Source organism: Lepidochelys kempii, chromosome 9 (assembly GCF_965140285.1).
Source record: "Lepidochelys kempii isolate rLepKem1 chromosome 9, rLepKem1.hap1, whole genome shotgun sequence".
Taxonomy (NCBI): domain Eukaryota; kingdom Metazoa; phylum Chordata; order Testudines; family Cheloniidae; genus Lepidochelys; species Lepidochelys kempii.
This window is the reverse complement of record NC_136388.1, coordinates 90,807,759-90,834,802: the sequence shown is the minus strand read 5'-3', so window position 1 is coordinate 90,834,802 and position 27,044 is coordinate 90,807,759. Positions and strand designations below refer to the sequence as shown.

At 41.8% G+C, this 27,044-nt stretch overlaps 1 protein-coding gene across 2 annotated transcripts in view; it reads right to left on the bottom strand.

Moving 5' to 3' along the window:
• NRK (Nik related kinase) overlaps nt 1-27,044 on the bottom strand; it is a 121,783-nt gene that overhangs the window by 46,146 nt on the left and 48,593 nt on the right. Inside the window, exons 5-16 of one of the 2 annotated variants that reach the window (XM_073358334.1) lie at nt 24,450-24,575; nt 23,482-23,592; nt 21,726-21,816; nt 19,187-19,317; nt 16,195-16,249; nt 13,075-13,153; nt 11,722-11,897; nt 9,645-9,717; nt 9,001-9,208; nt 7,923-8,087; nt 6,195-6,359; nt 1,728-1,880 (exon numbers count right to left, since the gene is read on the bottom strand). In XM_073358334.1, coding sequence (XP_073214435.1) covers nt 1,728-1,880; nt 6,195-6,359; nt 7,923-8,087; nt 9,001-9,208; nt 9,645-9,717; nt 11,722-11,897; nt 13,075-13,153; nt 16,195-16,249; nt 19,187-19,317; nt 21,726-21,816; nt 23,482-23,592; nt 24,450-24,575 — 1,533 coding nt within the window. Of the gene's footprint in view, nt 1-1,727; nt 1,881-6,194; nt 6,360-7,922; nt 8,088-9,000; nt 9,209-9,644; nt 9,718-11,721; nt 11,898-13,074; nt 13,154-16,194; nt 16,250-19,186; nt 19,318-21,725; nt 21,817-23,481; nt 23,593-24,449; nt 24,576-27,044 lie in introns of those variants that run through there. The other variant, XM_073358336.1, reaches the window with a different exon arrangement.

The following is a 27,044-nucleotide window of genomic DNA, read 5'->3' as shown; positions in this document are numbered from 1 at the left end:
ACACAGTATGTTTTCAAACATGCTTTTTGGAAACCATGTCTAGATATAATTTTTGCCTTTTGATTCAGGAATCTTTAAGCCTACTTCCAGTTTTAGGACAGTTACATTAGTAACCAGAGTCTAATAGCAGAGATTTGGGCAACTCACATGGGGCAGAAGCTGTAAGGATAGGAGTGAAAAATAGGTATATGGATAAGTGTCAAGTGAACAAGGAAGGAAAAATCAAAGCATCATGGAAAAGTTCCAGCAATGGTTCCTGGCCAAGCAAAGTGAAGTAGAGCGTGGAATACAACCTGAGAGGGGAGGGAAAAGAGAATGAATTGTGCCTAAGTTGGTCTCACGCTTTAAGAAAAACTGTTGGTAATAGCTCACCTTAAGTGATCACTCTGGTTACAGTGTGCATGGTAACACCCATTGTTTCATGTTCTCTGGGTATATCAATCTCCCTGTATTTTCCACTGCATGCATCCGATGAAGTGAGCTGTAGCTCACGAAAGCTTATGCTCAAATAAATTGGTTAGTCTCTAAGGTGCCACAAGTACTCCTTTTCTTTTTGCGAATACAGACTAACAGGGCTTCTACTCTGGAACCTATCTTAATTTGAGAAGACTTTCACGGTTCTGAGGGTCAAAAAATGATTCTGGAAATTGTGAAACCCTCTGCAGTAGTGGAAAGTGGCAGCTTCTTGGTGCCCTTTAGAACCGGGGTTCTGGGCCTGGGAAGAACCTGTATGCATGTGTGGTGTCCCAGTGAATGGAACTATACTAACTATCCTCTAGGTGTGAAGGTGTAAGGCTTCAGTGGAGGCAGCTGGTGTCCCAGTTGGCTCCCTGGAGATTTTAGGGGATTTATAAGGCTTGTAGGTCAAATCCCCTACTTCTTCCAGGGTGAGGCAAATCTTTGGCCAATGATGGAAGAACACAGAGGAAACTCAGCAAAAGGAACTCCACAGATCTTCCAGGTGCCACACGGGAGCAAAATCTGACCCTACATTGATAACTATTCCTCATTCCACCTCCGTGTGCTTTCAGAATATTTAACAAGGTTGGCAACAATTTCGCCAGTGTCAAGGCCTTCAGGTATTCCCCGCCTTTTTCACTTATTATGTAAAGTGTCATTTACCTTTCTGGTGCTATGTAAAAAATACAGAATAAAATCCTTCCATAGGAAATAAAACAGCATAGTTGGTTCAGGCTTTTTGTGACACATGTAAGGGCTTGGCTACACTTATATTTTATAGCTCTCTAACTTGCTGGCTCAGGGGAGGTCAAAAATCACGCCCCTGAGCACAGCAAGTCTGAGCGCTTTAACGCACTAGTGTGGACAGGCTCCCAGCGCTCGGAGTTTTCCCCTCGTGGACCACACTCACACTTCAAAGGGCTGCTGTGGGATTACTCCCGCGGCAGCGCTTTGAAGTTTTTAGTGTAGACGTAGCCTAAGCGTGACATCAGAGACTCCCTGCCGCCAGGCATCAACGTATCTGAAATTAACTGTTATCTAGCCCTAATCTGCAACGCCTGCATACAATCCCATTTATAATTCAGCAGGAAAGGATGGCATCAACAAATTCTTAGGGCTAGACTGTCACAGCCCTTAGTCAGCTGTGCCGGGGGGTCAGAGGGAGGAAGGGCTCTTTTACCTCCTCTGCCGAGACGGCAATTGACTTGAGTGAGGCCATGATGTCACCCCGGGTTTTACACACTGCACATGGAACAATGATACTTCACCTGTGCTACCACTGCTCTTTGCAAAGCTGGGGTGCAAGGACTAGAACTACTGCCAGAACCTAGTCTAGTGTGCGGCGCGGCTTCGTGTCCAAGAACGGCTGCCCAGTCGAGAGGAGTCTGTAGCCCATCATTTTTCTTCTTTCTGTCCTCGGCCTGAAAACAAGAAATGAAATCAGACCCATTGCAGACGACAGCCTCAGTCCTGCCATCAGGTCCCTGTGGGTGCACCCTGATGTCCGTGCAGACCCACTTTGACGAGACTCCGTGCGGGTGTGAGATCTGCCCATGTGGATTCAAGTGAAGGATCAATACCTATACATTCTCCCTAATTTGAACCTCACCTTTTCCATGAAGCTTCCAATCTGCAAGAAAACTCACTGCAGCATGATACTGCCAAGTAAAAGCCTCAACTGTGAGGTGCCTGGATTGCAATTTTGTTTTCTTTCATGCCACCCAATGTATTATTCGTTGAGATCTCATAGGAGGAGGGAGACCTTTCCTTATGTCTTCAACAGGGTTTTTAAAATCTACATTGAATTTCCTCCTCCCTCTTCCCCCGCAATGTGTGGTCTGCTGCACCTGTTCCTTCTGCTCCTGGTGTATAGTCACCTGACCCGATAAAGCAGACATTACTTACAGGTGGTTTTCTGCATTAAAATACGTGATAGCATTTTATATTGTTTGGAATATTAACCACACCACGTAAATTTGGCAGATGAAAATGCCCTAAACTGTACAAAGATCATTTCATTTCCAAAGGCCCTGCTCACTACAAAATTGCTTGCCCACAGTTTTGACCCTACGGCTCTTTCTGGTTTTACTCAACAGGACTAATTCCTGTTTACTAATTCTTTAGTGTAAACCTTTCGATTTTTGTCTGATTTAGAAGGATAGGAACAGTTTTACAGAGCTACCCAGAGATTAATGCTAACTCATTTCTAGCTATCCGTGTCTAAATATTTTATTTTATGTAGATAGTTTTTTTTAATGCACCCATCACTGTATCTGGGTGCTTATGCCTATGTTAGGAAGGGCATTAACACTGTTGGGAACATATTCTAGGAACCTGCTGATGACCTGTGATGGAGAATGATTCCCACTAGTTTCACAGACCTGTATTGGAAAAGGCACTTCATTAAAACAAACAAACTCCCAAAGTATACCAAGAACTTTGGGAGAAATTCTGGCTCGACTGATGCCAATGGCATCACTCCCATTGACTGCAGTGGGGCTAGGTTTTCACCCTTTGTATCCTCTCTCAGTAAAAGACAAGTGCCCCCCTCCCCTCCCAGTCACTAGCAAGGAAAAATGAAAATATTAAAGTATTTTGGACTGTGACGGGTTGCCCCCCTTTAAGGTGCCACCTGATGTACTGGGATACCACTGAGCCCGCCTGTTCCACCAGCCTGGGCCCTCTTTACCCTGTCTAGCCAGGCTCTTAAGCCTCCTCTAGCACACACAGGCAGGGCTACACCCAGCTGCAGACAGACCCAAAGTATATTGTCTTGCGCTGTAATTTAGCCGCGACCATGAACTGGTTCGAAGACAGTCTCCCCTTTTTACAGCTAAGCGAATGAATTCTCAAGGGTAGCTTCCGTGGTCATGAAGAACAATTTTTTTTAATTCTCTCAACTCAGCTGTAGAGCCAGTGAGGCTTGGGCATGAATGTCTGCCAACCGTCATTTAACCAAATCTCATAAAAGTACTAATGAACGTAAATTCGACTTCTGCAGAACAAGCTCTGGAAGAGGGAGTAACCTCTGTCAGAAGTCATGTTTTTTGTAGTGCAGAAGTTAGCAGCTCTTTGGATAAGAAAGCAGGAGAAAGATCGATACAACTGATAAGTTCGATGAGACCTAATTTTTAGAGAGGTTCAAAACATTTTGACTTTTTTTTAAAAGACGACATACAAAAAGTTGAACTGAAAAGCAACTGGCTTTTTTCCCAAAATTTGACAAAAAAAAATATTTTGCCACTGATCAGTGGCACTGATTTTTATTTAGCTGGGAGACCCTGCAATTCTTTTCCAACCAGGTTTTCAGCAAAATAGTGATGTACAAATGTGATTAAATATAATCTATCATCAAAAATAGAATAAATAAATGGCTGCAGTATGGTACAGTGAACACAAGAGACCATTAGTACTGGTGAAGAAATTGCATATTTATCTGATTTCCCTTATCTTTTTTCCTCAGTGCCACATATTTCCAGATGAGTCCAGCTATGCACAACTGATAATGTCAGGATTCAATATTTAGCTTAAAATTTAACAGGAACCATATGAACTAAATTCTACAATACATTTTATTCAAGTACAAAGAGGTCATTTATGGAATACATGCCAAAACCAGATGAATATTTGAGTTGACATTTTGCTGTAGATTTTTCCCTTGGCTATCGCAAAAAGAAAGTGAAATAGGCTCAACAGAGATGCATTTCTTCCCCCACCCCTGAGAAAGTTGAGCAGAAACACAACATTTTCATTGACTCTTGTAGGTACATATTTAGTAAATAGCTGGCTTCTCTCTCTGTGGGCCCAACCTGCTGACACAGCCTTGGCTAGGTTTCCAAAACAAACATTGACTTCCAAAAAAGCTAATTCCAATGTCACTAAATTATTTATTTACTTACTTAATGCAATAAACCTCTTGGAGAGGAGACATTTGTTTTTGATAGCTAAGTTGCGCTTCAAACAGAATTATGCATTCTTCTGTTTTCACAAACAGCTACTGTAATAACACGCTTAGGCGTTTTGTTTCCCTAAACTGATTTCATATCATTGCTTGGTTTTGTTGCAGTATTAAAATGTATCATTTCAAAAGTCTAGCAAAATAGTTCATTTAATTTATCATCAACAGAGGAAATTCCATCTTGTGAACATCTGCAGATCTCTTAATCTAAAGCTCTTACACTGATAACGTCAGAGTTCACCCGTTTAGATACTGAAGCAAAGTATGCTTATCAGCATTCTGCTTTCCTTACACACACACACACACACACACACACACACACACACACACACAGAGTTTTTCACAAAGCCTTTACTCAGGTATTTTGGAGGGTGCTTTGCTAGAAATATCACCCAGACTGTTCACGCCCCATACTTTACACATACACAGCAAACGTGTGGGGCATGATTCTGCAAGATGCGAGCAAACAGCTCCCAACCCAGCAAAGCACTTCAGTACATGCTTAACTTTAATCATGTTGTAGTTCCACTGGCTGCTGGATTGAGCCCCTAGCTGGGAAGTTTAAAAAAGAGAAAAGGGGCTAAAAATGATGGGATATTAGATACAGTAAGAGAAGCAAAGGAGCTTTGGCTCCATGACAAGATGGCACGATACAAACTATCAGTAGGATATACATAGAAAGAATCCATTTTGTGGGCAAAACCCTTTTTTGAAGCAGCAAAAGGAACTGAAGCTCTGTCTAAAGTAAGTCACTGACTACATGGTCATGCGTTATCCATCAAATCTAAACTTATTAGGTAAAGAGACAAAGTGGTAGAGGGTACTATCTTTTTTTGGGTCCACTTCTGTTGGTGAAATAGACAAGATTTTGAGCTACACACCTCTTTTTCAGGTCTGGAAGAGCTCGGTGTAGCTTGAAAGCTTGTCTCTCTAACAGAAGTAGGCCCAATAAAAGACATTACCTCACCCACGTTGTGTCTCTAATATTCTGGGACCAACATGTCTACAACACTGCAAATAACTAACTAAAGATCTTTAAGTACATTGAGTGGCAAAGGAGGTCACATTGCTTGTTCATTGACTACAGGAATCTAGAGACCTGTGCTGGGTTTAAATTACAGAGGAAAAAATGTTTGTGAATCTGAACTAGTTTTCACAAAAAGAACAGGAGTACTTGTGGCACCTTAGAGACTAACCAATTTATTTGAGCATAAGCTTTCGTGAGCTACAGCTCACTTCATCGGATGCATGAACATCTTCCTGTAGCTCACGAAAGCTTATGCTCAAATAAATTGGTTAGTCTCTAAGGTGCCACAAGTCTTCCTGTTCTTTTTGCGGATACAGACTAACAACGCTGCTACTCTGAAACCTGAACTAGTTTTGCAAACCTAAAATCAGTCTCAGAGGTTCACCAAATCTCATACGCCACAAGTTTCATTCATCCCTCGTCGGAAGGCAAGGACATGACAGAGAGAGAAAGTAGACTGGTTACATGCCATTGCAGAATGTGGCCAAACTGGCTATGTGGAAGGATCTCACTTTTTTTCTCTCCTTCATCAAATCCACTTTGATTTGGAGTAGAAGTAATGGAGACAAAACCTGTACTCTATGGAGAGGTGGTAGCCAATCAGGCTTCACTGCGATATACAGTGCCTGGGAAAAAACACACCTTTGCCCAGATTTGGGTTAAGGTTTATCCAAAAGACCAGTCAATTCCCTTCCTCTGAGTTACCTGCACATCACAAAATGTAACTGTAACAATCTGTTATGTGGGTACCTCTTTGCTTGTACTGCTTGGCGGAGGCTGTGATGCTGAACTCGAGCTCTTTGGAAGCTCTTTCTTCTTTTGCTTGTGGTCGTGCTGAAGAGACAGCAGTTGGGTCTGATCTTTGGGGAGAGTCCGATGTAACTTCTTATTGTGTTGCACTTCTTCCATCTTTTTCTAAAAACAAGTCGGTATTAACAATTTTCACTTTTTAAACATTCCTACTGGGATTCTTAAAGGGGCTCACATGAGCTGTATTTCAGTAGGAGTCGGGTGCCCATCTTTCTTAGGTCCCCTTTGAAAATGGCTAGAATCTTGGCTCTTGTGAACCAAAACTTTCTGAATTTGCATTTAATAGAAGTATAGCCTAAAACAATAACAAAAAAGCCCCTCTGCCAGCTCCAAAGTGTTCTCTTAATATTTTTCATTGGTGCCTTTCTAATACTCTTATGACTTTTCCAAAAGCCTGTGGCTTTATTGAACATTATAGTTTTGAAGGATTCCATGTTTCCAATTCCATATAAGCAATTCACCTGTGAAAACACTGTGGCCAAAATGCTAGAATTTGCATCTGTTACAAGATCTAGGTGGTGAAAATATTTCCATTTCAATTTCATTTAGTGAGGGAGAAAGTGGGGTTGGTTATATTCAGAAGGAAAATAAAGGAGCTGGGGATTTACATTAAAGATGGGCTGATGTTTGTGGGAAGCATACAGGATTACTATATTTTTCAATCAAGTCAAAAGTAATTGACTGGGATTATTTTAATTTTAATTGCGTACCATACATCATATGGTTTCTTGGGTATACAAGTTCAGTAACTTATTCATAAAGTGTGTGGGGAGGTGTTTCCTGGACCTTCTTTTCCAGGAGGACAAGATGAAATAGGAGACAGAAGACAGATGCCCCAAGCCCATCTCATGTACGTTGTGCTCAGAGGGATCAGATGGATCTGCATTGTATTCCATTTCCATCCTTTGACTGTTTTACGTAATCATCACTTTCTACTTTACTTTCAAGGAACAGAAGAAATATCCCAGTTCTGATGCTTTCTGACAGTACCCTACTGTACGTGTTAAGACTTCCAAATTTTCTGACTTTACTGGGAAATATAATCCAGTCTAAATCAACAGGAAATGCAGATAAAGAAATGGCCAGATTTGCACTGCTCACACAGAAGCTGGAAAGCTGCCACAGTGGGGCAGGTACATCCTTTTATGTAGAGAGGTCCCCAGATGTATGCCAGATTTGGCATATACCACCCTCTCTTGGCCTTCCCCAGCATGAAATGTACGTGGGAGCTGGGGGCAGGAGGGTGCTGTGCTCCAGTCATCCCAGGCCAGGGCACAGCCTCGATGGGGACATTCTTAGTAATTTTCGACATGTACCGTGGCAAAGTAGGCCTTAAGGCATGAGCTGAAGGAGAAGAGGGTAGTGGTTTTACAGACCAGTTCTGTAAGGAAGCTCTACATGTTAAGGAGCAGCATGGAAATAAGTGCAAAACTTAAGGAAGAAGAAATCTGGCATTGCTGGAGGAATGGAGATGACTCAATACAACACAAGCAGAGAGGGGCAGAGTTGCCAGGGGCTGTTAAGGTGAGGAAAAGAACCAGTAAATAAATGAAAAAAGCCCCTCTATATGGTCCTTGACCTATAGGAACAAGACTCCATTAATTAACTTAGACTTCAGCCACAGAAACAAGGAGCTGTGAATTGCATTGGTAAGTCCTAGAGTTATACCTGCTTCCTTTCTGATTTCCTCTGTCCGTCCACTTTGCACATTTCCTCGTCAACAAATCTCTTGTCATCTTCACACTTTTCATCTCTGCGCTGAACTGCCTTAATTTCTGGCCATCTCTGCTCACATTCTTGCTGCTTCCGGAGCTCTTCTTCTCTCTTCTGATGCTGAATAAGTGCCAGGGAATAGCATTGTTCATTTTAAATTTTACTTCTTTGCTTAAAGATTATTGGTAAAATATGCAATTAGCTATACACTTTTTATTCATAATTATGAGACATTCCCAACGGAGAAGGTCAAAAAACCCTATTCCTGGAGTATAATCAGTGGTGGTGTCATGTATTCTAGTATGACCCAACAGAAGTTGATGGTTGTGTTTGGTATTAAAATAACGATAAGCTTCTGGGATTATATCCTGGCCACACTGAAGTCAATGGCAGTTTTGCCATTGATAGTAATGGGACCAGGATTTAACCATTGCTGTTGGGTCAAACAAGCCTCCATCGTAGAATTCCTTATTTCAGCACATGGCATTTTGATAGGGAAGAGTTATCTGGACTGCCTAGATTTTGTTGGAGCAGACTGGTGTTTCAAAAGCATCATCTTAACTGTCCTATAATGGCTTCAGAGGCCATGAAAAGACATGACTCTGATTTAGCAACTGCAATGTAGCACCACAAAAGCAGAGTGCAATCCTATCACAAGTACCAGTGTAGTTTGGACTCACAAGTATAGACTTGAACTTGGACTATGCACAAGGGCAAGGGAATAAGAATTCCACCTCTGTTTTGCCTACCCATTCCTGGGGTCCAACCACACTGAGGTAAGTGTGGTTACACATCGACTTCCCAGAGCACATGGGCAGGGAGTTAGCAGGAAGTGGGTAGAACCTTTTCAAAAAATTGATTAATCTCAGTGGTCAGAAGCCACAAATTTCTACCAGGGTTAAAGATTCCAAACCAGCTGGTGACGGGAATTTAACAAGGCCTCTTTTTCTTTTAAAACCTATTCTTGAAATTGGCATAGTTTCGTTGGTCACTGATTGATATACGTGGATTACAAATACAAGCCATTTCCTACATCCTCCAGCCTCTTCCTCCGCTCTTTTTCTTGCTCGATTCGTTTCTGCCGCTCTGCCTGCAGCTGCTTTTTGTATTTCTCCTGGTCCTTTAGCTGCTGCTGCTGGAACTGCTGCTGTCGATGAGGGTCAGACCGATTTTTGTTCTCCTGCTGCAGCCTCAGAAATTCACGACGGAGCGTTGATTCACCAGGGATATTAACTATGGAACTGAAACAGAAGAGAAGTTTCTATAAGACTCACCATAACGTTAAAGCCGCAGAGCAAGTACAAAACGTCGCTGGGAAATGGCATGCTGCCTGTGCTAACAAATGTAAATGTTCAAATAAATCTCCACAGAATCATTCTCTGTAGGCTGGCCATGCTTCGGTATTTACTACACTACAAAATCCAGGCTGAAGCTGATTATCTGCTTCTTTGTTTGTGACATTCCCTCCCCATTGCTGGGGAATTATGAAGACAACATATTGCAGATACCTTACACTCAACATTTAGATGCAACAGCTACAAACCAGTTATGGCTAACTGGGTACCACAGAGCATTAAGGGTTAAAATATGGTAAGAAAACCCATCTGGCTGAGGAGAGGTGCCTTTGATGAAAATGCTTTGGTTAGTCCAATATTATACACAGCTAATAAAATTAACCTTGGTTCTCCTTCATCTTCATCCAGTTCATCATCTTCTTCCTCACTTCCAGTATACTCATACTCTGTTTCGTCTAAAAAAGAAAACAATACAAACCCAGATAAGGAGTATGTTACCTCCCGATACTAACCTAAGTAATGGTTCTACAAAATCACAGCAAATGACTTTAGGGTCCGATTCAGAACCCACTGAAGCCAATGAGAGGCTTGTTTTGACTTCAATGGACTTTGGATCAGGGCCCTTTATGTATCAGATTTGAAGAGTCTTAAAAGTGTAATGGAAGAAGGAAAAGAAAGAGACATCATCAGCTAGTCATTAATGGAACCCCTTATGGAAGGAGTAGATGGTTCAGGGGATTATGGATGGGTTACCAAGTTTTTCAACATTAGGTCACCCATTCAAACCCAGCTCAGGTGATCTGGGAAAGTCAATGGGAGTTGGGAAACTAACTCCTTTAGAGCCCTTTGAAAATCGCAGTCTAAAAGGTTGTTCCCATTGAGTGGTCTACATGAAATGGGTTTCATGGATCTAGTCTACTTTTCTGTAAGCAGGCGTCCACATTGGAACCAATCAGAAGAAGCCAAAAAACGGTGGCAATATCTGCAGAAGGGTGCCTCAGAACAGGATTTGAGGCACATTGGTGGGAGGGTGTTAGGGAGCTTGCATGGCCATTGCCTGCCATGCTATGCCTGTTTTGTGGATGAGCCAAGGCCTTCAGTCAATCCAGACCTAAATTCATATGAAAATTAATAAAACTAATTAAGTACAAAAGAGAAACACCTTGTTAACTGGTTAATTTGAGCGTTAGTATAAACATCTCATAAAGAAGCAAAGTTGTAAGTCTGACGTTCTTTCCAACTTTTATCACGAAGGCAGATCTTTGAAGTTTTAATTTCATCCAAACAGGGTCAGCATCTTTATTTCCAGCTGGGCACAATGTGACAGTGGGTGTCTGTAACTTTTTTTTCAAGTCACTGAAGTGTATCATGAATAGTAATTCCACAACATTGCTCCCCTTCAGGTGAGCTTTGACTATCAGTAGGAATTCCGCCCCCCATGTAATTTTCTAGCATTTATGTAATTATTACCATGAGCTTTTGCACAAGTGGCAAATGTGTAACCTTTTAATAAGTTGTTTTCCTACTCATGTTTGCTACTGTTCCAAACGCTTCGAGACCCGCAGATGACAGGTGCTATAGAATGTACCATTATTATTATTTCAGTACGTAAATTACACCTTGCGGCAGTAGTTTCATTTCAGATACAAAAATCTCATTGTGTCAAACCAGTACTTAGACTTTATACATACAGCACTTTAAATTTTCATTACACTTTACAACCAGGCTCTAATATTCAACTAATCTTCACAATGCCCTTGTGAGGTATAAAATATACAGATGGAGAAAGAGAAGTGGAGATGTTGAGTGGCTCCGTGGCTCTCTCTTTCTATGCTGCATGGCTGATACCACGCAATATATGGTCATTTATTCAAAAATCAATCATTTAGTCTAAAACAGATTCTTTTCTAAATTTTGCTTTGGAGAACAAAGTTAGAGTTTGTTTTAGTTGTTACAAACTCAGATTCTTGTTTTTGAATAAATCAGTAGGTTGAAAGCCCAGGTAGGAGTAAAACAAGGAAATGGATTTATTGATCTCTTCTGTGTGATTTAGTCACTTGGGGCCCAGATTTTCAAAAGAGCTCAGCTCCTGGCAGCTCTCATAGAGACATTTACATCCCGATTTTCAAAAGAGCTCAGTGCTTAATGCATTGAACTCCTTTGAAAATCGAGACATTTATCTAGGTGATTTCATGGGAGCTGATTTCTCTTGAAAATCTGGGCCCAGCTACAAGTGCTGAACCCTTCTTAAAATTCCATTCTCGGGTCCCCTGCAATCAGCTCCATGCAGACACACACTGTGGGTGAAATCCTGCCACCACTGAAGTCACTTGCAACTTGCAAGACTTTCATTGTCTTCAGTGGGGCCAGAATTTCACTGTGTCTGCACATAGCTCCACTGCCTTTCGTAAGGCTCTGTGCAGGATGAGTGCCTATGTTTGCATTATTTTTAACCTTACCTTTCTCTCCCTTTTTCTTCCTGGTCCTGTCCAGGTGGTCTTTCAGCATGATGCGCACTTGCCGTTCATTCTGCATGTCTCGGATAAAGGAATGCTTAAGCAAAGTTTCAGTGGATGGACGATGCAAGTAATTTTTAACCAGGCAACTTTCAACAAAATTAAGAAATTTCTTGGACCTGGGGGGAAAAAACCAACAACAAACAAACAAAATCAGATGAAAATAAAATTCTGCTTAAATTTACATAGCACCTTTTACTCTGCAGGATCCCAAGTCACTGTATTTGCAAAGTTTGCTTTGGCCAGCACTAAAGCACAGCCTCCTATAGGGGTGGAATACAGCAGGAGTTTTATCAGTATATCACATCACTACATGAAAGTTTAGGACACAGAGCAAGGAAGAATTCTAGGACAAATTCTGCTCACTGCGACATTACGGTGAATTTACACCAGTGTAACCGAGGGCAAAATTTCACCTCCTGTATCCAGTTGAAATAGTAGGGGAAATTTAAGGAGGCAGTAACTACCAAAATTGGATTTTGACTATAATAATAAGACTATCATCACTACACTTACAAAAAGTCCATAATGACCATACATGGCAAAGACCACAATTTTATGTCTCATCTGAAAGACAAACACAATTCTCCCTAAATTCATGCTAGGGAATGTGTTCATTCCTGATGTATCTGGATACAGTGCCACCTTCTGGCCTACCAACACTACTGCCTGCAGCACCTTGGGTTTTCCTTGGAGGTCTCCTGATAAACACTGAACAAAGCAACCCCACGTAAGCCATGTCTACATTGGAATTTCAGCCACCAGTGCAAGTCCCTAGTGTAGGCACAGTTTACACCAACGCAGTGCAATTTGTACCGGGGCAGCTTAGCTGGGTTTCAAATTGGGGTAATCTGCCCCAGTGCAGATCATGCTTCACAAACAGGAATTGTGTTTATACTTGGAACTCACATCAGTAGCTGAAAGAAACGGAGGACTTGTGGCACCTTAGAGACTAACACATTTATATGAGCATAAGCTTTCGTGAGCTACAGCTCACTTTATCAGATGCATTCAGTATCCGATGAAGTGGGCTGTAGCTCACGAAAGCTCATGCTCAAATAAATTTGTTAGTCTCTAGGGTGCCACAAGTCCTCCTTTTCTTTTTGCGGATACAGACTAACACGGCTGCTACTCTGAAACCTATCAGTAGCAGAGGGGATTATATCAGTAGCAGAAATACCAGCATAGACAAGATCTCATTTGTAAGATTTGATAAGATCACAGTCTTTGAGCTTCAGGCATCAAAAACCCACAGAAGCCTGAGGCTGCTAAAATATATTTTAAAAATATCTTTACCATTTTCTGGATTTCAGTTTTGGGGGAGGGTTTCGTGGAATGAGAAAGAGAGCTCTCATGGGATGCATATCACACAGGGCTGCAAAGGAAAACACAAGCTATTAAAAAGTACACTAAAGCAGTGCCAAGTTTCCCCTGTCCTTTGATCCCTTTGACATACCTAGGGTGATGTGGGGGCACGGAATAGCTCTTTCTGATATGAGAAGTAGCAGCCCTTTAAAATTCCTCCTGTTCTAAAGAATGGAAGGATCCTTCACAGGAGTTCAATGCTATTCAGTGGAATTCACTGCCCCGAGGAGGAAAAGCTTTGCAGCACAGAAGGGCTCTGAGTGGGCCGGACTGTACATTGCTATAGCTGAGATGCAAGGATTCAGTAAAAGGAAGGACTCCATTGAAATGATCAATGCAGCCCTTCAGACTTTTAAGGCTCTATATCTCTGTTCAAAACAAAGGCCAAAGAATGCTTGACTGGATTATAAAACAAGCACATTTTCATAGCGATGAAAGGACATTTACACCTACATGTGAAAGTCAAACTCTGGATCAAAATGTTGATCTATTTTAATATGCCTGGTTTACAGCTGAGATAAACAATAAGCTCGGTGTTAACAAACCTCCTCACTCTAAAGCACGTGGCATAAGGGAAAAAGAAGGAAGAGAAAAACCTGGCATGGGAACTGGTACGTCGCTCCATTGGAGCTGGACATATGGCTAAGAACATGTTTTGGCTACACTGTATTTAAGGACTCTGTGCCCACTTAGACCAATCGGTGCTTTCTAAACAGATTCCATCACTGTGTTTGGTACACTGTTTTTTTTCTATCTACACCCACTCCTGGTTTTGTTGTAGAAAGTCAACACGGAAAACAACACTAAAAAGTAAATACTGTCCTGACCCAGAAAGTCCACCCCCTACATTTCACTGACCATTCCCAATGTGTCACGTTTGCTGGGTGTGGAGTAGAAATGTTGGCGGACGGTTGCCCCTCCAAAATGCTACTGCAGGCTGAATGACACGGATGGGGACTATCAGGCCTGATAATCTTGGTGTAAATCAGAAGTAACTCTATGGCCACATCTGCACTACAAGTTGGAGGTACGATTCCCCTGCTCGCGGACACTTACTCATGCTAGCTCTTGCAGAGCCAGGGAGAACATAAATAGCAGGGGATGGGCAGCAGCGGCAGCAGAAGCATGGCTTAGCCGTGCCCAGTACAAACCAGCCTGTAGCGGGTGGGTACATAGCTGGCATGGCTCAGCCATACCTCAGCTGCCGATAACCGTGCTATTGCAGCTGCACGGCTATTGACACTCCCGCTAGCTTGATGAGAGCTAGTGCATGTGCGCATACATGAGTGGGGGAATGACAACCCTAGCTCGTAAGGTAGATGTAGCCTACTAAAGGCAATGGAACCACACTAGTGTGGAACAGGTGTGCCAGAAGAATCAGGCTCCATCGTCTCATTGTTTCCTGGTCTTCTGACATCTGTCTGTCTGTATCCACCTATTGTCTCTTGTCTCATACTCGGATCGGAAGATCTTTGGGGCAGGGACGGTTGTGTGTTTGTACAGCGCCTAACACAACGGAGTCTGGTCTTCGCCTGGGGCTCCTAGGTGCTACCTCAATAGAAATAATAAATACACTATCGCACCCTCCTTAAAACTTGCCTACTAGCATTAGCCAGTCTGAAAATACAATAAATAAATACAACTGAAATATGGTGTGAAGCAAGAATGTTTGTTACATAAAAAATATCCTCCAAGACTTGTGCCTCAAAACTAAGATCTAGCTAGCCTGGAGCATGATTTGTGAAAATGCTTTAGATCTCAGTTTGGCCTGACTTGTATCTTGACTGGTTGATAAACACATCCCAGGTGCCCTCTAGCATAGGCCAGGTCCTAGGCTATAAATAGGATCCCCTCCAGCAGGTTCAGCAATTACCAAACACCCCTATTGTGTCTTCACACCATTATGCTGCAGAACATCCAACATGCCTTGTGCTCCTAGGCACAAACCCACCCTATTGCACAAGGGTAATAGTCTGCCGCAATGCTAGATAACCAGGACCCTGCATCTAAATTACGTTCTGTACTTGTATCTTATATCAGGAGTATCTGACTTTGGTAGATAATACTGAAAGAAAATTTAAGGCCAGAAGCATGTTGACAGAATTGTGGTGCCATGTGGCTGTAGGAGAGTGTCTGGAGGAGCAAGAAAATTGCAGGAGAGGGGAGATGACGGAAGCAAATCAGAACTGTGACTGAAGTGTGGCTGAAGTATTTTTGCTGTTCTGTGGGGGGGGAGGGGTCTCACTCCACAGATCTCCAAAATTGCTTTGAGGGGGGAAAATGATGTAATCCTTGTGAAACTCAGGAGTGAGCAAGGCACTAACCCCAGACCAATTTTCTTTCTCTAGGGGGCCCCGTTCTCCATTACGCTGCACCTCGTACAGCCACTTACACCAGTGCAAAGTGGGAGTGAAACGCTCCCATTCAGATTTGATCGTGTTTCGCCTCAGTAGCATTTTCACTCTGAATGACTGCGTGGGGTGCAGTGCAATGGAGAACTGGTTCCCTTGATGGGAAGACCAAAGAGGTGGATTAGCCCACTGACGTACCGTGAAGGTGAATAGCTCTTTCTTGACACTGGCCCCTATTCCAACCTCCTGGAGGAATCTTCCATCTGGAATTACAGGATGAAGATTCGTGCCACAACAGGTTGGGGGACCATTTTCAAGGGATGTTTTTCTCTGGAGAAGCCCCAGTACTGAAACTGTCCCACATTTACGCTGAAGCTTTAATCGCTCTTGCTCATCTATATCCACATGTAATGATCAATGAAGTGACACTACTAACCTCAGCTCTAGAAGACAACACTTGGCTTCCCTATCTTCCCAAAGGCAGGCAAGGAGTGAAGAAACAGAAGGAGAGAATCAAAAGAAAAAAGGGTGAGCAAAGGAGCACAGATAGGAAAAGAGTCAAATAACGAATTATTTGAAAAGAGGCAGTCAGAGCTGAACACGCCCTAGACAAGCATGAGATAAGCTAACCTAGCAGGACAGAATGTGTCCATGAAATTTAGGCTAACTATTTAACAAAGAACTATACCCAATCACTTACGAGGAGCTCCTTCTGCCATTTCTATAGCTGTGATTCCCAGAGACCACAAGTCACTCTGTAGGAAAAGAAACCGTGAATGATGTAACTTGTAGTATGTAGGGTTAAAAAAACCATAACGCTTGCCTAGAGTTCCATGGAAGGGTCTTTTCTTGTGAGTGACATCCATTCTGCTCCCGCCCGTTCCCAGCTGAGCCTGTCGGAAATGTGCTAATGGCCAGCTTTCCATTTCCCACACAACTTGGAACAGCTGATTCATCATTGAAATAGCCAGCCCCGAAACAGACCTTTCATCTTTAAAACAAAAGTTCCAGAATATAGAAGGGCCCATTTGAAGCCATGGCCCAGATTCTCTCCTCTGTTACAGAGGAGGTGCACAGGTGAGACCCCACTGCTTTCCTACACTGCTTGAAGGGAGATGGCAGTCAGGCCCACGGAAGGTATTTCAATCCATGGACAAGTTACTAGCCAGTGGGAAAAAAAGTAGAACTATGTATTCAGATTTAATATAGATATATTAACTTAGTTCAGTTAGGTCAGACTGGAGTCTCCTCTATGAATATTATATGGCATCAGAAACCCAAATGGCCAGATTCTGATCACAAAGGTGTAAATCAGGAGTAATGCTATTGACTTTAAGAATGTAACCAGGCTTCCACTTGCTTAGTGGTGTGCAACACTTCTCTCTTTTTGTGGACATATGCACCTAGGCAGATACATTTATCCAAATAAACTTATGGGAGATCTCTATGATTATTATGTAAAAGAAAAGGGTACCCTGAAGTCTCATAGCACTTTGTTACTCAGAAAATCAGACAAAATACTGGCAGATGGCAAATCCTTGCAGACTTGGCGCAAAAATCCTTAATGAACAGCTACTTGTGTCCGACCTGGCCCTAAGACGACACCTTCACAATAAGAAAAGGAGTACTAGCGGCACCTTAGAGACTAACCAATTTATCTGAGCATAAGCTTTCGAGAGCTACAGCTCATTTCATCGGATACAGTGAGCTGTAGCTCACGAAAGCTTATGCTCAAATAAATTGGTTAGTCTCTAAGGTGCCACAAGTCCTCCTTTTCTTTTTGCGAATACAGACTAACATGGCTGCTACTCTGAAACCTTCACAATGTGTACAGTGCCAAGCCAACCCACAGCGCTTTACAAGGCTGGAAACAGCTTGCATTGCAGACTGTGGGCCTGATCCTGAGGAGGACCCTGGATTTCAGTGGGAGCTGGAGAGGATTCAGGATCAGGTTGTGTCATTTAACTAATGACTGAAAGCAAGAAAAGGGAGATCTTTCAGAAAAAGTGCGAAACAAATGGCCACCCACTGTACTACAGTTAGACTCTGGTGATGATGGGACATGCACGCAAGCTTCAGATAACCTTGGGCTGATGCTTAGGGGTGTACGGAGAAACGAGGCTAGTGAGATAAGAAGAACTGCATTTTTTGGTGGGATTTTTTTTTATTTTTTAAAAGCAGGACCTGTGAGAAGTCATGGGCACAGCAGAACAGCTTCCTGCTTTTCACTCAGCATATCAGCAATGTTTATAAATACTTGCCCCAGTCCAGGCTTCTGAATAACAACACTGTGTCTGAATCAGCACTTTGGAAACCCCCGGCTGATCAGCTTTGGACTACGGTCTGTGGAATCGGACTGGAGCTAGGGCAATGTGGGCAAAAGTTATTCAACACAGGGAAACCACACAAACTGGGGATACCCTTCAGTCATCACTAGAAAATGCGCTAAATAGGAATAGAACTGGGGGTACAGATGGGAGCTAACGGATAAACTTCTTGAGTCTTTGGCATAAGGTTTATATAGTATGAACAAAAGGCAAAGAATAGTCTTTGGACTTGATTTTCTCTTATGTTAAGATGCCTTTAAATGGGTGAAAGGCCATTTTTCAACAGTGACAAAGCAGTATAAATCAGAATCATGCCCTTTGACTCAGTAGAAAACAGAGGTAATAATATGAGCTCTGAATATGCCACAGCTGGAATAACAGATGTAATTTTGATGATCCTTGTGTTACAAACTTGTTATAAGGACAAGATACACAAAAGAAGGCAACCAACCCAACACAAGGACTTGGCAAGAGCAGTCATTCAGAAAGCATTCTTTGGAAATTGTCCTATGTGGTATGTGCAGATATGTAAATGATGACAGTGGTGCAAGCAATTCAACCACAGGCTGACAAACAGTATCACGTGCCTCTTTAGAGCCAAATCAGCATATTATAATAGTAAGGGGGACTGCCAGAGAATTTTTTGATAGCCATTTTTATACGGTATCCAAATTGCAGTGTGCCCAGATGGCCTCGGAAGAATAACACATACTCTATCTCTTTGGTGTCAGTGAGGAGGATATTTCGTTCATGGTTGTACAGTGCCATGAATGAGTTGAGAGAGTGTCTCACCAAGAAAACAGTCCGGATATAGTCATAAGGACAAGACACATAAAGTCATTCAGACTTTTTCCTCCCGAGAGCATGACTGTGGTGAATGGTTAGTGATCTTTTCTGGAGCAAGGAGTCTTTTGTTGTTCTAAGCTAATAATTATATGTGTGATATTATTGTAAAATTACCCCGAGGACTGTGCAATAAGCATAAGGAAAAATAATTTGCTATCACAGAGGAAAGAAGCTGTGTTACACTGCTTCTTAACCACCCTTTTTAGGTCTTTTCACCCTAGCCATCTCCAGATACTGTGTCTTGTTTTCAGAGGATAAGCGATACTTTCATACGTTTCATTCTAAACATATTTGTATTTCATTTTGTACGTTAACGGTTCACAAAGAAAATAAATTCATATTGAAACTCTTTTTTTTGGGTCACAAATGGCATATTAAAAAAACAGCCCTTTACATGACTGTGGTTTTAAGGGAGGGTGACGCCTTTTTTCAATTCTTTCGGTTAACTACTTCAAAAGGATGTCAATAGCAAAAACTTGTTTACTTTACTATTGATTCTAAGTTCCTAACAACACTCACTCTGTAATCATATGTTGAATCTTGGTTCTCCTCGCAAGCTATGACCTCGGGCGCCATCCAATAGGGAGTTCCGATGAATGTATTTCTTCTCCCAATCGTCCTATCCAGTTGAGCGCTTACCCCAAAATCCACTGCAGAGTTAAGCAAGTGTAAAGTAATGAGCCAAGTGCTGAATTCATAGGACAAAAGTCTGATATGTTATTGTCTCTGTTTGGAAAGCAGACTCTAGGGTTGCAATGCATAGCAGATTTGAGCTCTTATAATATAGGGTTTCCAGTGGAGCCTAGCTATTTATACCAGACAGTCCAAAAGGAAAATTTAAAATTAACACGATCCATGCTAAGTTTGGCAGAATGGCCACTATAGGGATGTACTCTTATGATAAATAAAAATACCTAACTTACAAAGTGCTTTTCGTTGGCCTCAAAGTGCTTTATAATAGGATACTATGGAATATATAATATATACTTGGATTAAGCACTACTTTGGGGTGTGGATGAAGATTTTCAAATGGTATTTTAATCTAAAACGAAAACCTACACATAAGTGTTCAGGTGAGACTGGGAGATTTCTAGTATTACGGCTGGTGGTTAACGTTGGATAGGGTCAGCACATTAGCGAGGAAATGGATTGCTTTGTTCTGAATGGTTTCACAGACCTTTTTTTTGCTGCACTCCTGTCTCAGAATATGTTGGAGGAGTGCACTGTTTTATCCACCTGTGACGTGCATTAAGAGGAATAAGTTGTGCTGTGCAAATGGGCAGTGGCATCACAACCTGAATTTTTAGTTGTATTGTCAAACATCATTGCTCAGATGATAAATAGGATCCACATTCAGTAACTATGTACTCATTGAAAAAAACACCTCTGCACAATATCTGATCAACTGGGAAAAGGATATAAATAAAGTTGAGTGTTACTCAAAGAGTAGCTACAGTAGTATCCAATTAGTGTAAGCAGCAGAGGAAAAAGAGATTAGGCAGTGTACAACCCTATTATTACCCATGGCACCAAGGAGCAGATTTTCATGCTTGACTCCAATGAGCAAATTATTTGCATGCAACTTCTGGTATATCTATTGATAAACAGACCTCACAGAACCATACGGCAACAGGAAATTATTGTAGCACTAAATTGTGTAAGCTTATCTAATAATGGGCGGGTGTCTTTTCATCAAAGTGTTCTGTATTTTGGATGTGAAATATTAGTCTTTTATATAAAGCCCATTAACAAGGTTGAATGACATTGGATCTCTGAAGTCTGAGTTTTCCAGCTTCTTGGCTTTTAGACATGGCTGAGCTAAATTTCTCTGGAAATATTTTAGTTTTACTTTGGTACTTTATAGAAATGTTTCATTATTGTCTGCTCATCTAAAATACGGAGTACTCGCTTTATTTTTTTAATAGGCGAAAGACATCCCTTATGCTGTTAGCAGCAAAACAAGGCAGCAAACAAAATGAAAACAAAACAAAAAAAGGCCTTGCTAATTTCAAGAAGTACAGCAGGAGCATTTGCGAAATGGAAAAAAAAGACTCTGGGTGAAATCCTGCCTCCACTGAAGTCAGTGGCAAAACTCCCACTGACTTCAGTGGAGCTAGAATTTCACCACATAGATCAGATCTCCACCAGGCGTCAGAGCTTTGCTGATTTACATTTACTGAGCATCTCACCCAGTATCTACACAGAATAATCTTTATTTTATTTTTGAACTCCTGAAACCATGAAACAGAGAAAACAAAAGAAAAATCCTACATGAGAAAAGCACTGTTCTTGATACGCTCTCTTTAAAAATTGCCGGATATTCCCAGTGATGTCCTTTCAAAAAACCAAACTCCTAACTGTCCACATTTGCTTTTGAGCTATTGACATTGTTGGCTTTCACAGAGCTAAAAATTGTCAATAGTCCGCACACCGCGACATACCACTTGGAAGAGGAAATGAGAGGGCTCTCAAATACTCTTGGGTGGAAACTCTTGGTACATAACTACCTTTTCATGGTGCCCTTTAGACAGGGCGAAGTGTATGTCACAGCCTCAGCACTGACTATGAGTTTCATTAAAATCTCCTAACCCACTTTGAGTAGAAAAACGGCTCAGTGGAATTTATTGCTCAAAACTGATTTTTCTAAACTGTTTTGGCCAAAGAAGAGCTCTGTGTAAGCTCAAAAGCTTGTCTCTCTCACCAACAGAAGATGGTCCAGTGGCAGATAGGCAGAAAGGACAGGACAAGGACACTTTTCTACATTTTGAATTTAGTACTTATGCGTAATGTAGTGTTGCTGTGGGCTATTAAACAGGTTCTAAGTGTGACTCTATTGGGATGGTTGTATTTCATATGAGGAGAGCAATTCCCATGCACAGAGCCTATAAAGACCTTTGGGATCCTTCTGTATGAAAGGTACCATATAAATGTAAGTCTTTACAACTATACTTAATATATTTTTCACTCTTGAGTTATTAGATATCCTTTTCAGGTTAACATGGAAACCTCAGCATATCTTTAACTCACAGGTTTCTAGAAAAAATTGAGAGAAACTTACCTAGTTTTACTTCTGCATTTTCTGTTAAGAGAACGTTCTGTCCTTTAATATCTCGGTGGATAACGTGATTAATATGAAGATGTGCCAAACCCTGCAAGACAACCACATGGTTCTAGCTTTTTTCTATCAGTTTCATCACTTTGGAATTTTTGTCCCATGAAGTTCTTTTGCTTTGTTCTGGCTATATTAATGGAGAAAAGGGACTAAAATTTACCAATCTAAAATTCTTTAGCTGTGATTGGCAGCAACAAATTAATTGACACCATTTTAGCAGTAAGAGAAGAAAGCAACAATGGGTTTGATTTTCTTCTCACTCCCACAAGTCTGACAGCAGGAGACCATCTCTGATGACAAGTAAGAGGAGAAAGAGGCCCCAAAATTGCATACTGCAATTTCAGAATCAGAGGGATGCCCATTTACAGTATGTGTTAAAGGCACATGAAAGAGGAAACTGGGGTGTGAACAGCAAAGTGTTTGCACAGCACGCAGAGTGCTGTGTATGGAGTATGCAGAGAAACAAAAGACTGGTCGCAATGGATTAAATCCTGTATTGAGCCAGATTCCCGCAGACTTCAGTGACTAGTGATCACATCTCCATTCGAGACTATTTTAGTTTCAAAACATTCGTTAAAGTAGGCTAGAAATAATGGAATATATTGCACTGATGCTGACGAGAAGTAAAAAGACCACCAAAAATGTTTGCCCTCTTTAATATGAGTGACTAGAAACACAAACAGCGTCTGACAAAATCCAAAGTTCTATCACAATTTCCTCGCCCCACATACTGACAGGTCACTCTCCACACATGCTCTTCATCAGTTTTCATACGGAGATGGGTGTAGCCATTCCCTTTTGTCCTACACTAATGTGTATTTATTATCTTAAGTTGCAGTACTTAAATTAAAAGGGGGCTTGTAAAGCCAAATTTTCTAAAGGGGATGCAATGGCTGTGCAAGTAAAATGGCATAAGTGTCCACAAAAATTAACGTGCCTTTGCACTTGAACAGTGAGAAACTGCATACGTGCCCGTCTCACCATCAGTTACCCATTTGCCATGGACAGATGGGAGGTTTTTACACCTCCGTGGAAAATGTGGCCTTTCATGTCCCCAAATGGAGGCAGAATGCAGACCATGGTGGACCACGGTAATGACAGCAAGCTGAGGTGTCTGACAACAAAATTTCCAAGTGATCAGGGGAGCTACTCCATTCAAGTAATTCCCAACAAGAGAACAGATGCCCCCAGTGACTCATGGATTTGATATCTATTCAAATCTGCAGTCCAGTCCCAAATCCAAGTGGGCTATTTGATGTTCTGTCGAACAGACCACCCATCTCTGTCCCTACACAAATAAAAGACTTTAGACCTTTGAAGCCTTAATGCACTATTTTAACATATGTCATTTGAATGGCCGTTTATCTTACTGTTATTTAAAAATGGGTAAAACTCCACGGTGATGATGATAGATCAATATCTCACTAATGGGCTTGGATCTTTTCAGCCTGGCTTGCTATGTAACCCTTGCTACCAGGCTTCTATGTGTATTGCTTTCACAAAAAACAATTAGAAATTGGTTTGGTTTCTGTACTATCCAGGAGAAACAAGTAGCAAAGAATGAAGATTGGGCTCAGGAAGTAACCTGGGACATCCTCTTTTATTGACACTAAAGCAGCCCTGGTGCCACATCTTATAGTTATTACAGGAAACTCTTCACATTGTCAAGTGGCAACGAGCAAACTCTGTTAGCAAGACTCACCCTGAGAACCTCTCTGCAGATATATGCAATCCAGTCCTCCTTGAAACAGTTACCTTTTGTCTTCTTTACCAAATCTGTTACAGAGCCAGCTCCACAATATTCCATCACCAACTGCAGAGAGGCAAACACATTATACCTCCTTAACACAGCCCCCATTGAAACACACTGTGCAAGTTCTGGCCTGACACAGTTGGGCTTGACTGTAAATGTGCGGTGCTGTACGTAACCTCCAAGGATTGCAAGTGGAGTAAATTTTCATTTCACTTTGCTGTTGGAGTAAAACAATCCAGCAACGCCTCTCATTTATTACAGTTCTGTGGGCATGTCTTTCCTTACTAGAGCTGGCTATAAAATTGCAGAGCCAGGGGAGAATTTTGAGAACATGCAGAAACTGTTTTCATTTCACATTTTTCAGAAAGAACTGATTTTGAAACAATGATCACAAATATTTTTACCGAATGTTTTTGGTATTGATTTTTCCTTCTTCTCCCCATTTTTAACTCCCCTTTTTGCTTTTTCCATTTTGCCAATGGAAAAAGGGGGAGAAAAAAAACCAAGAAAAGGAGGCACAAAGGGGGGAAAACCTAAAAGGAACAAATGAAATCAAAACCAGGAAAACTGAAAACATGGCTTTTCAATTTACATTTTCATAGGGAAAAAAAGGAATTATGTGTTTTGGAAAAAGGCGATTTATCTACAAAACTATTTTGTGTTTTGACTACCTAGGAGTCTTACAGGACCATGTCACCATAAGATGTACCAAGTCCCATTTGTGCTCCTTCTCCAATTCACTTCTCAATCGTAAGTGGGGCAGATAGGTAGGCAGAAAGTCTCTCTCTTACAAAGTAGTCCTCAAAGCAAAAAAATGGATCATTGAGTTAGACTCAGGGCTAAGCACACTGGAGCTCCCAATGAAGAGTTGCTCTCCCAGGGAAATGTGATGAACACAGATGGGATTCAACACTTACCCAGAGCTGATCATCCTGGCCTGCAGGACTCTGCTTTACAAATGCTCCATAATATGTCGCAATATTTCGGTGATGAGAATATTTCTTTAACATATTTATTTCCAGTTTGATTTCTTCTTCCTCATTCTGTGGCAAGAGAGAGCAGAACACAGTAAAGATGATACCGTATTGATCATTGTATTGCTCTCATAACCCTCTGTTCTTTGAAATCGAGGGCTAGGCCCTCCTACAACCACAGGAGCAAGCTCTTAAACAGAGGAATGAAGACTGAAACATCAGGGATTGAACCTGGCACCTAAATCTGTTTAGAGCTGTTACAGCTTGAGCTAAACAGACATACCTGTCTAATTGCGGCTGTAATAGACCCATATCCTGTGTGGATTGGGAACAGATAGGGAACTGTAACTCACTCATCAGTGGGTTAAATATATAGTCATTTAGTCATGGAGAAATTAACCAGATTTAAGAGAAATAAAATATTACTATAATAGAATATTACTAAATATTACTACCAACATTTCATATTTAAATAGGGCTTTACACATTTTAAAGCATAGTACATACATCAACTAATCCATCCTCCTGATACCCCCAAGGCATTGATTATCCTCCTTGTACTGCTGCTGGGGAAATTTAAACCAAGACAGGGGAAGTGACTTGCCCAAGGCCACAAAGCAATTCAGAGGCCAAGCCAGGATTAGAAGTCTGTTCTTTTCTCCTCATCTTGGGGTTAGTCCAGTAGAATGTAGAGTTGCCTACAGAAAACTGGACAACAGACAGGCATCTGGAGTGCAGAAACCACTGCCTATCATTCTGAGGAGTATTGTATGCATGTGCTGCCCTGTTTGCCTGTCGTATCTACCTGTTGTCTCTTGTCTTATACTTAGTTTGTAAACTCTTTGGGGCAGAGGCCATCTTTTGTTCTGTGTCTGTACAATGCCTAGCACAATGGGGTTCTGATCTCTGGCTGGGACTTCAGGGCTGCTACCGCAACACAAATAAATAACAACACTACAAAGAATTAGAAATAATGTCATTGGTAGCATCTAGTGGCATCCTCCATGAGATTATCCTTCTCTGAGAAGAGAAATCTCTGATCCAACGGAGAATTCAGCCTCCTTTATAACTAGCCAGCTGGGATGTTTCTGTCTCTGATTGGCAGACTTCTTTATGGACTCCGCTGTCTGTATTAGCACCCTCAAGAGGTGGTGCATGGTTTCAAGTTAGGTGCATGTGGATTTAGCGGCCTGCTTTGCCATTATTGGATCAGCACAGCTACATGCTGAGGAGCTGTCTGTCTGGATTGGCTCAAAGGAACCAAACAAGGCTGATAATTAGTTTACGTTTTGTTGCAGAATATTCTGGCACTTAGTAGCTGATGAAAAAAATGGAAGAGAAAAATGGCTGGCACTTACAGGACATTTTTCTGCCCTTTCCCACAATTTTCCAGTAGCCTTGCCATTAAAGCATTCCATTAACTGTCAGCACGAAAACAGTGACATTGTCCTATACCGGCCGTATGGTGGGGAGGGGTGAGACACATGGAAGAGTGATAGGCTGGAGCCAAAACCCCTCAAGAAGACCTAGAAGTGGGCCATCTCCTAGTATAAAACACCAAAAAGCATTCCCAACAGACACGCGGTGGCCATGTGGTTACACAATGACATTAATCCAGAAGAGAAATTTTGCCAGACCATAAATACAGAAAATATAATTGTCTTAAACTTGAGGAAACGAGAAGCGTAAAATGGCTCCACTCAAAGCAAAATCAACTCTGAAGTATTAAAACAGCCGCTCTGCTGAACACATGGCTCTCAAGTTGCATACAGTACCCCGGCTACTTCATCTGTCTTATATTTCAAATGAAGAGGAAAGGGAGAACTCTGAACACTGGGCTTGATTGTGCCCTAGGTGATATCCAGCATAATTAAAGAAGGTGAAGAGGAGCTGGGCATAGCTGGGACAGCCGCCAGGACAAATTCTAGATGACTCAAGCAGAATTCCACACAGCGGCTCTCAGCCAGCACAAATTAGAGCATGTGTTGCAAAACCCTGGAAGGTCATATTTCGCTCTCCATGCCTGGCCACCATCTTGAGCCATGTGGCATTAGAGGAAGGAGGTTTCCGCAATCAACTGGGAGTGAGCAACTGGACAGCTCTGTTGATTAATGAGAGCAGGTCCTGCCCTTCTTCCCATTACAAGTTCCTTCCTAGCATTCATAAGGATTCTAGCAGGGAGCAGGAGCTTTGCTTCCCTGTGGGATTCTAGTCAGCATTGACATAGGGATGGAAATGGGTGGGTGGGGAGGGAAGTCAGAGGATAAAGCCGGCCTGGCCTTTCAAATGATCTGTTCAGATACATACATATAACAGAAAGTATTTTCAAAGCCTGAATTAATAATCCTGGGCAAAGATGGGGCCAGGAAGGAATTCCTCCCTGTTATATTGGCAGGGACTTTGAGGCTTTTATCACCTTCCTCTGCAGCATGGGGTGCAAGTTACTTGCCAGGATCATCCGGGCATATATCTCACATAACTCCCTGCCCTTGCAGGAGTGTTGAGTTTTGGTGCACCTCAGCCCATGCTGTTCTCTGC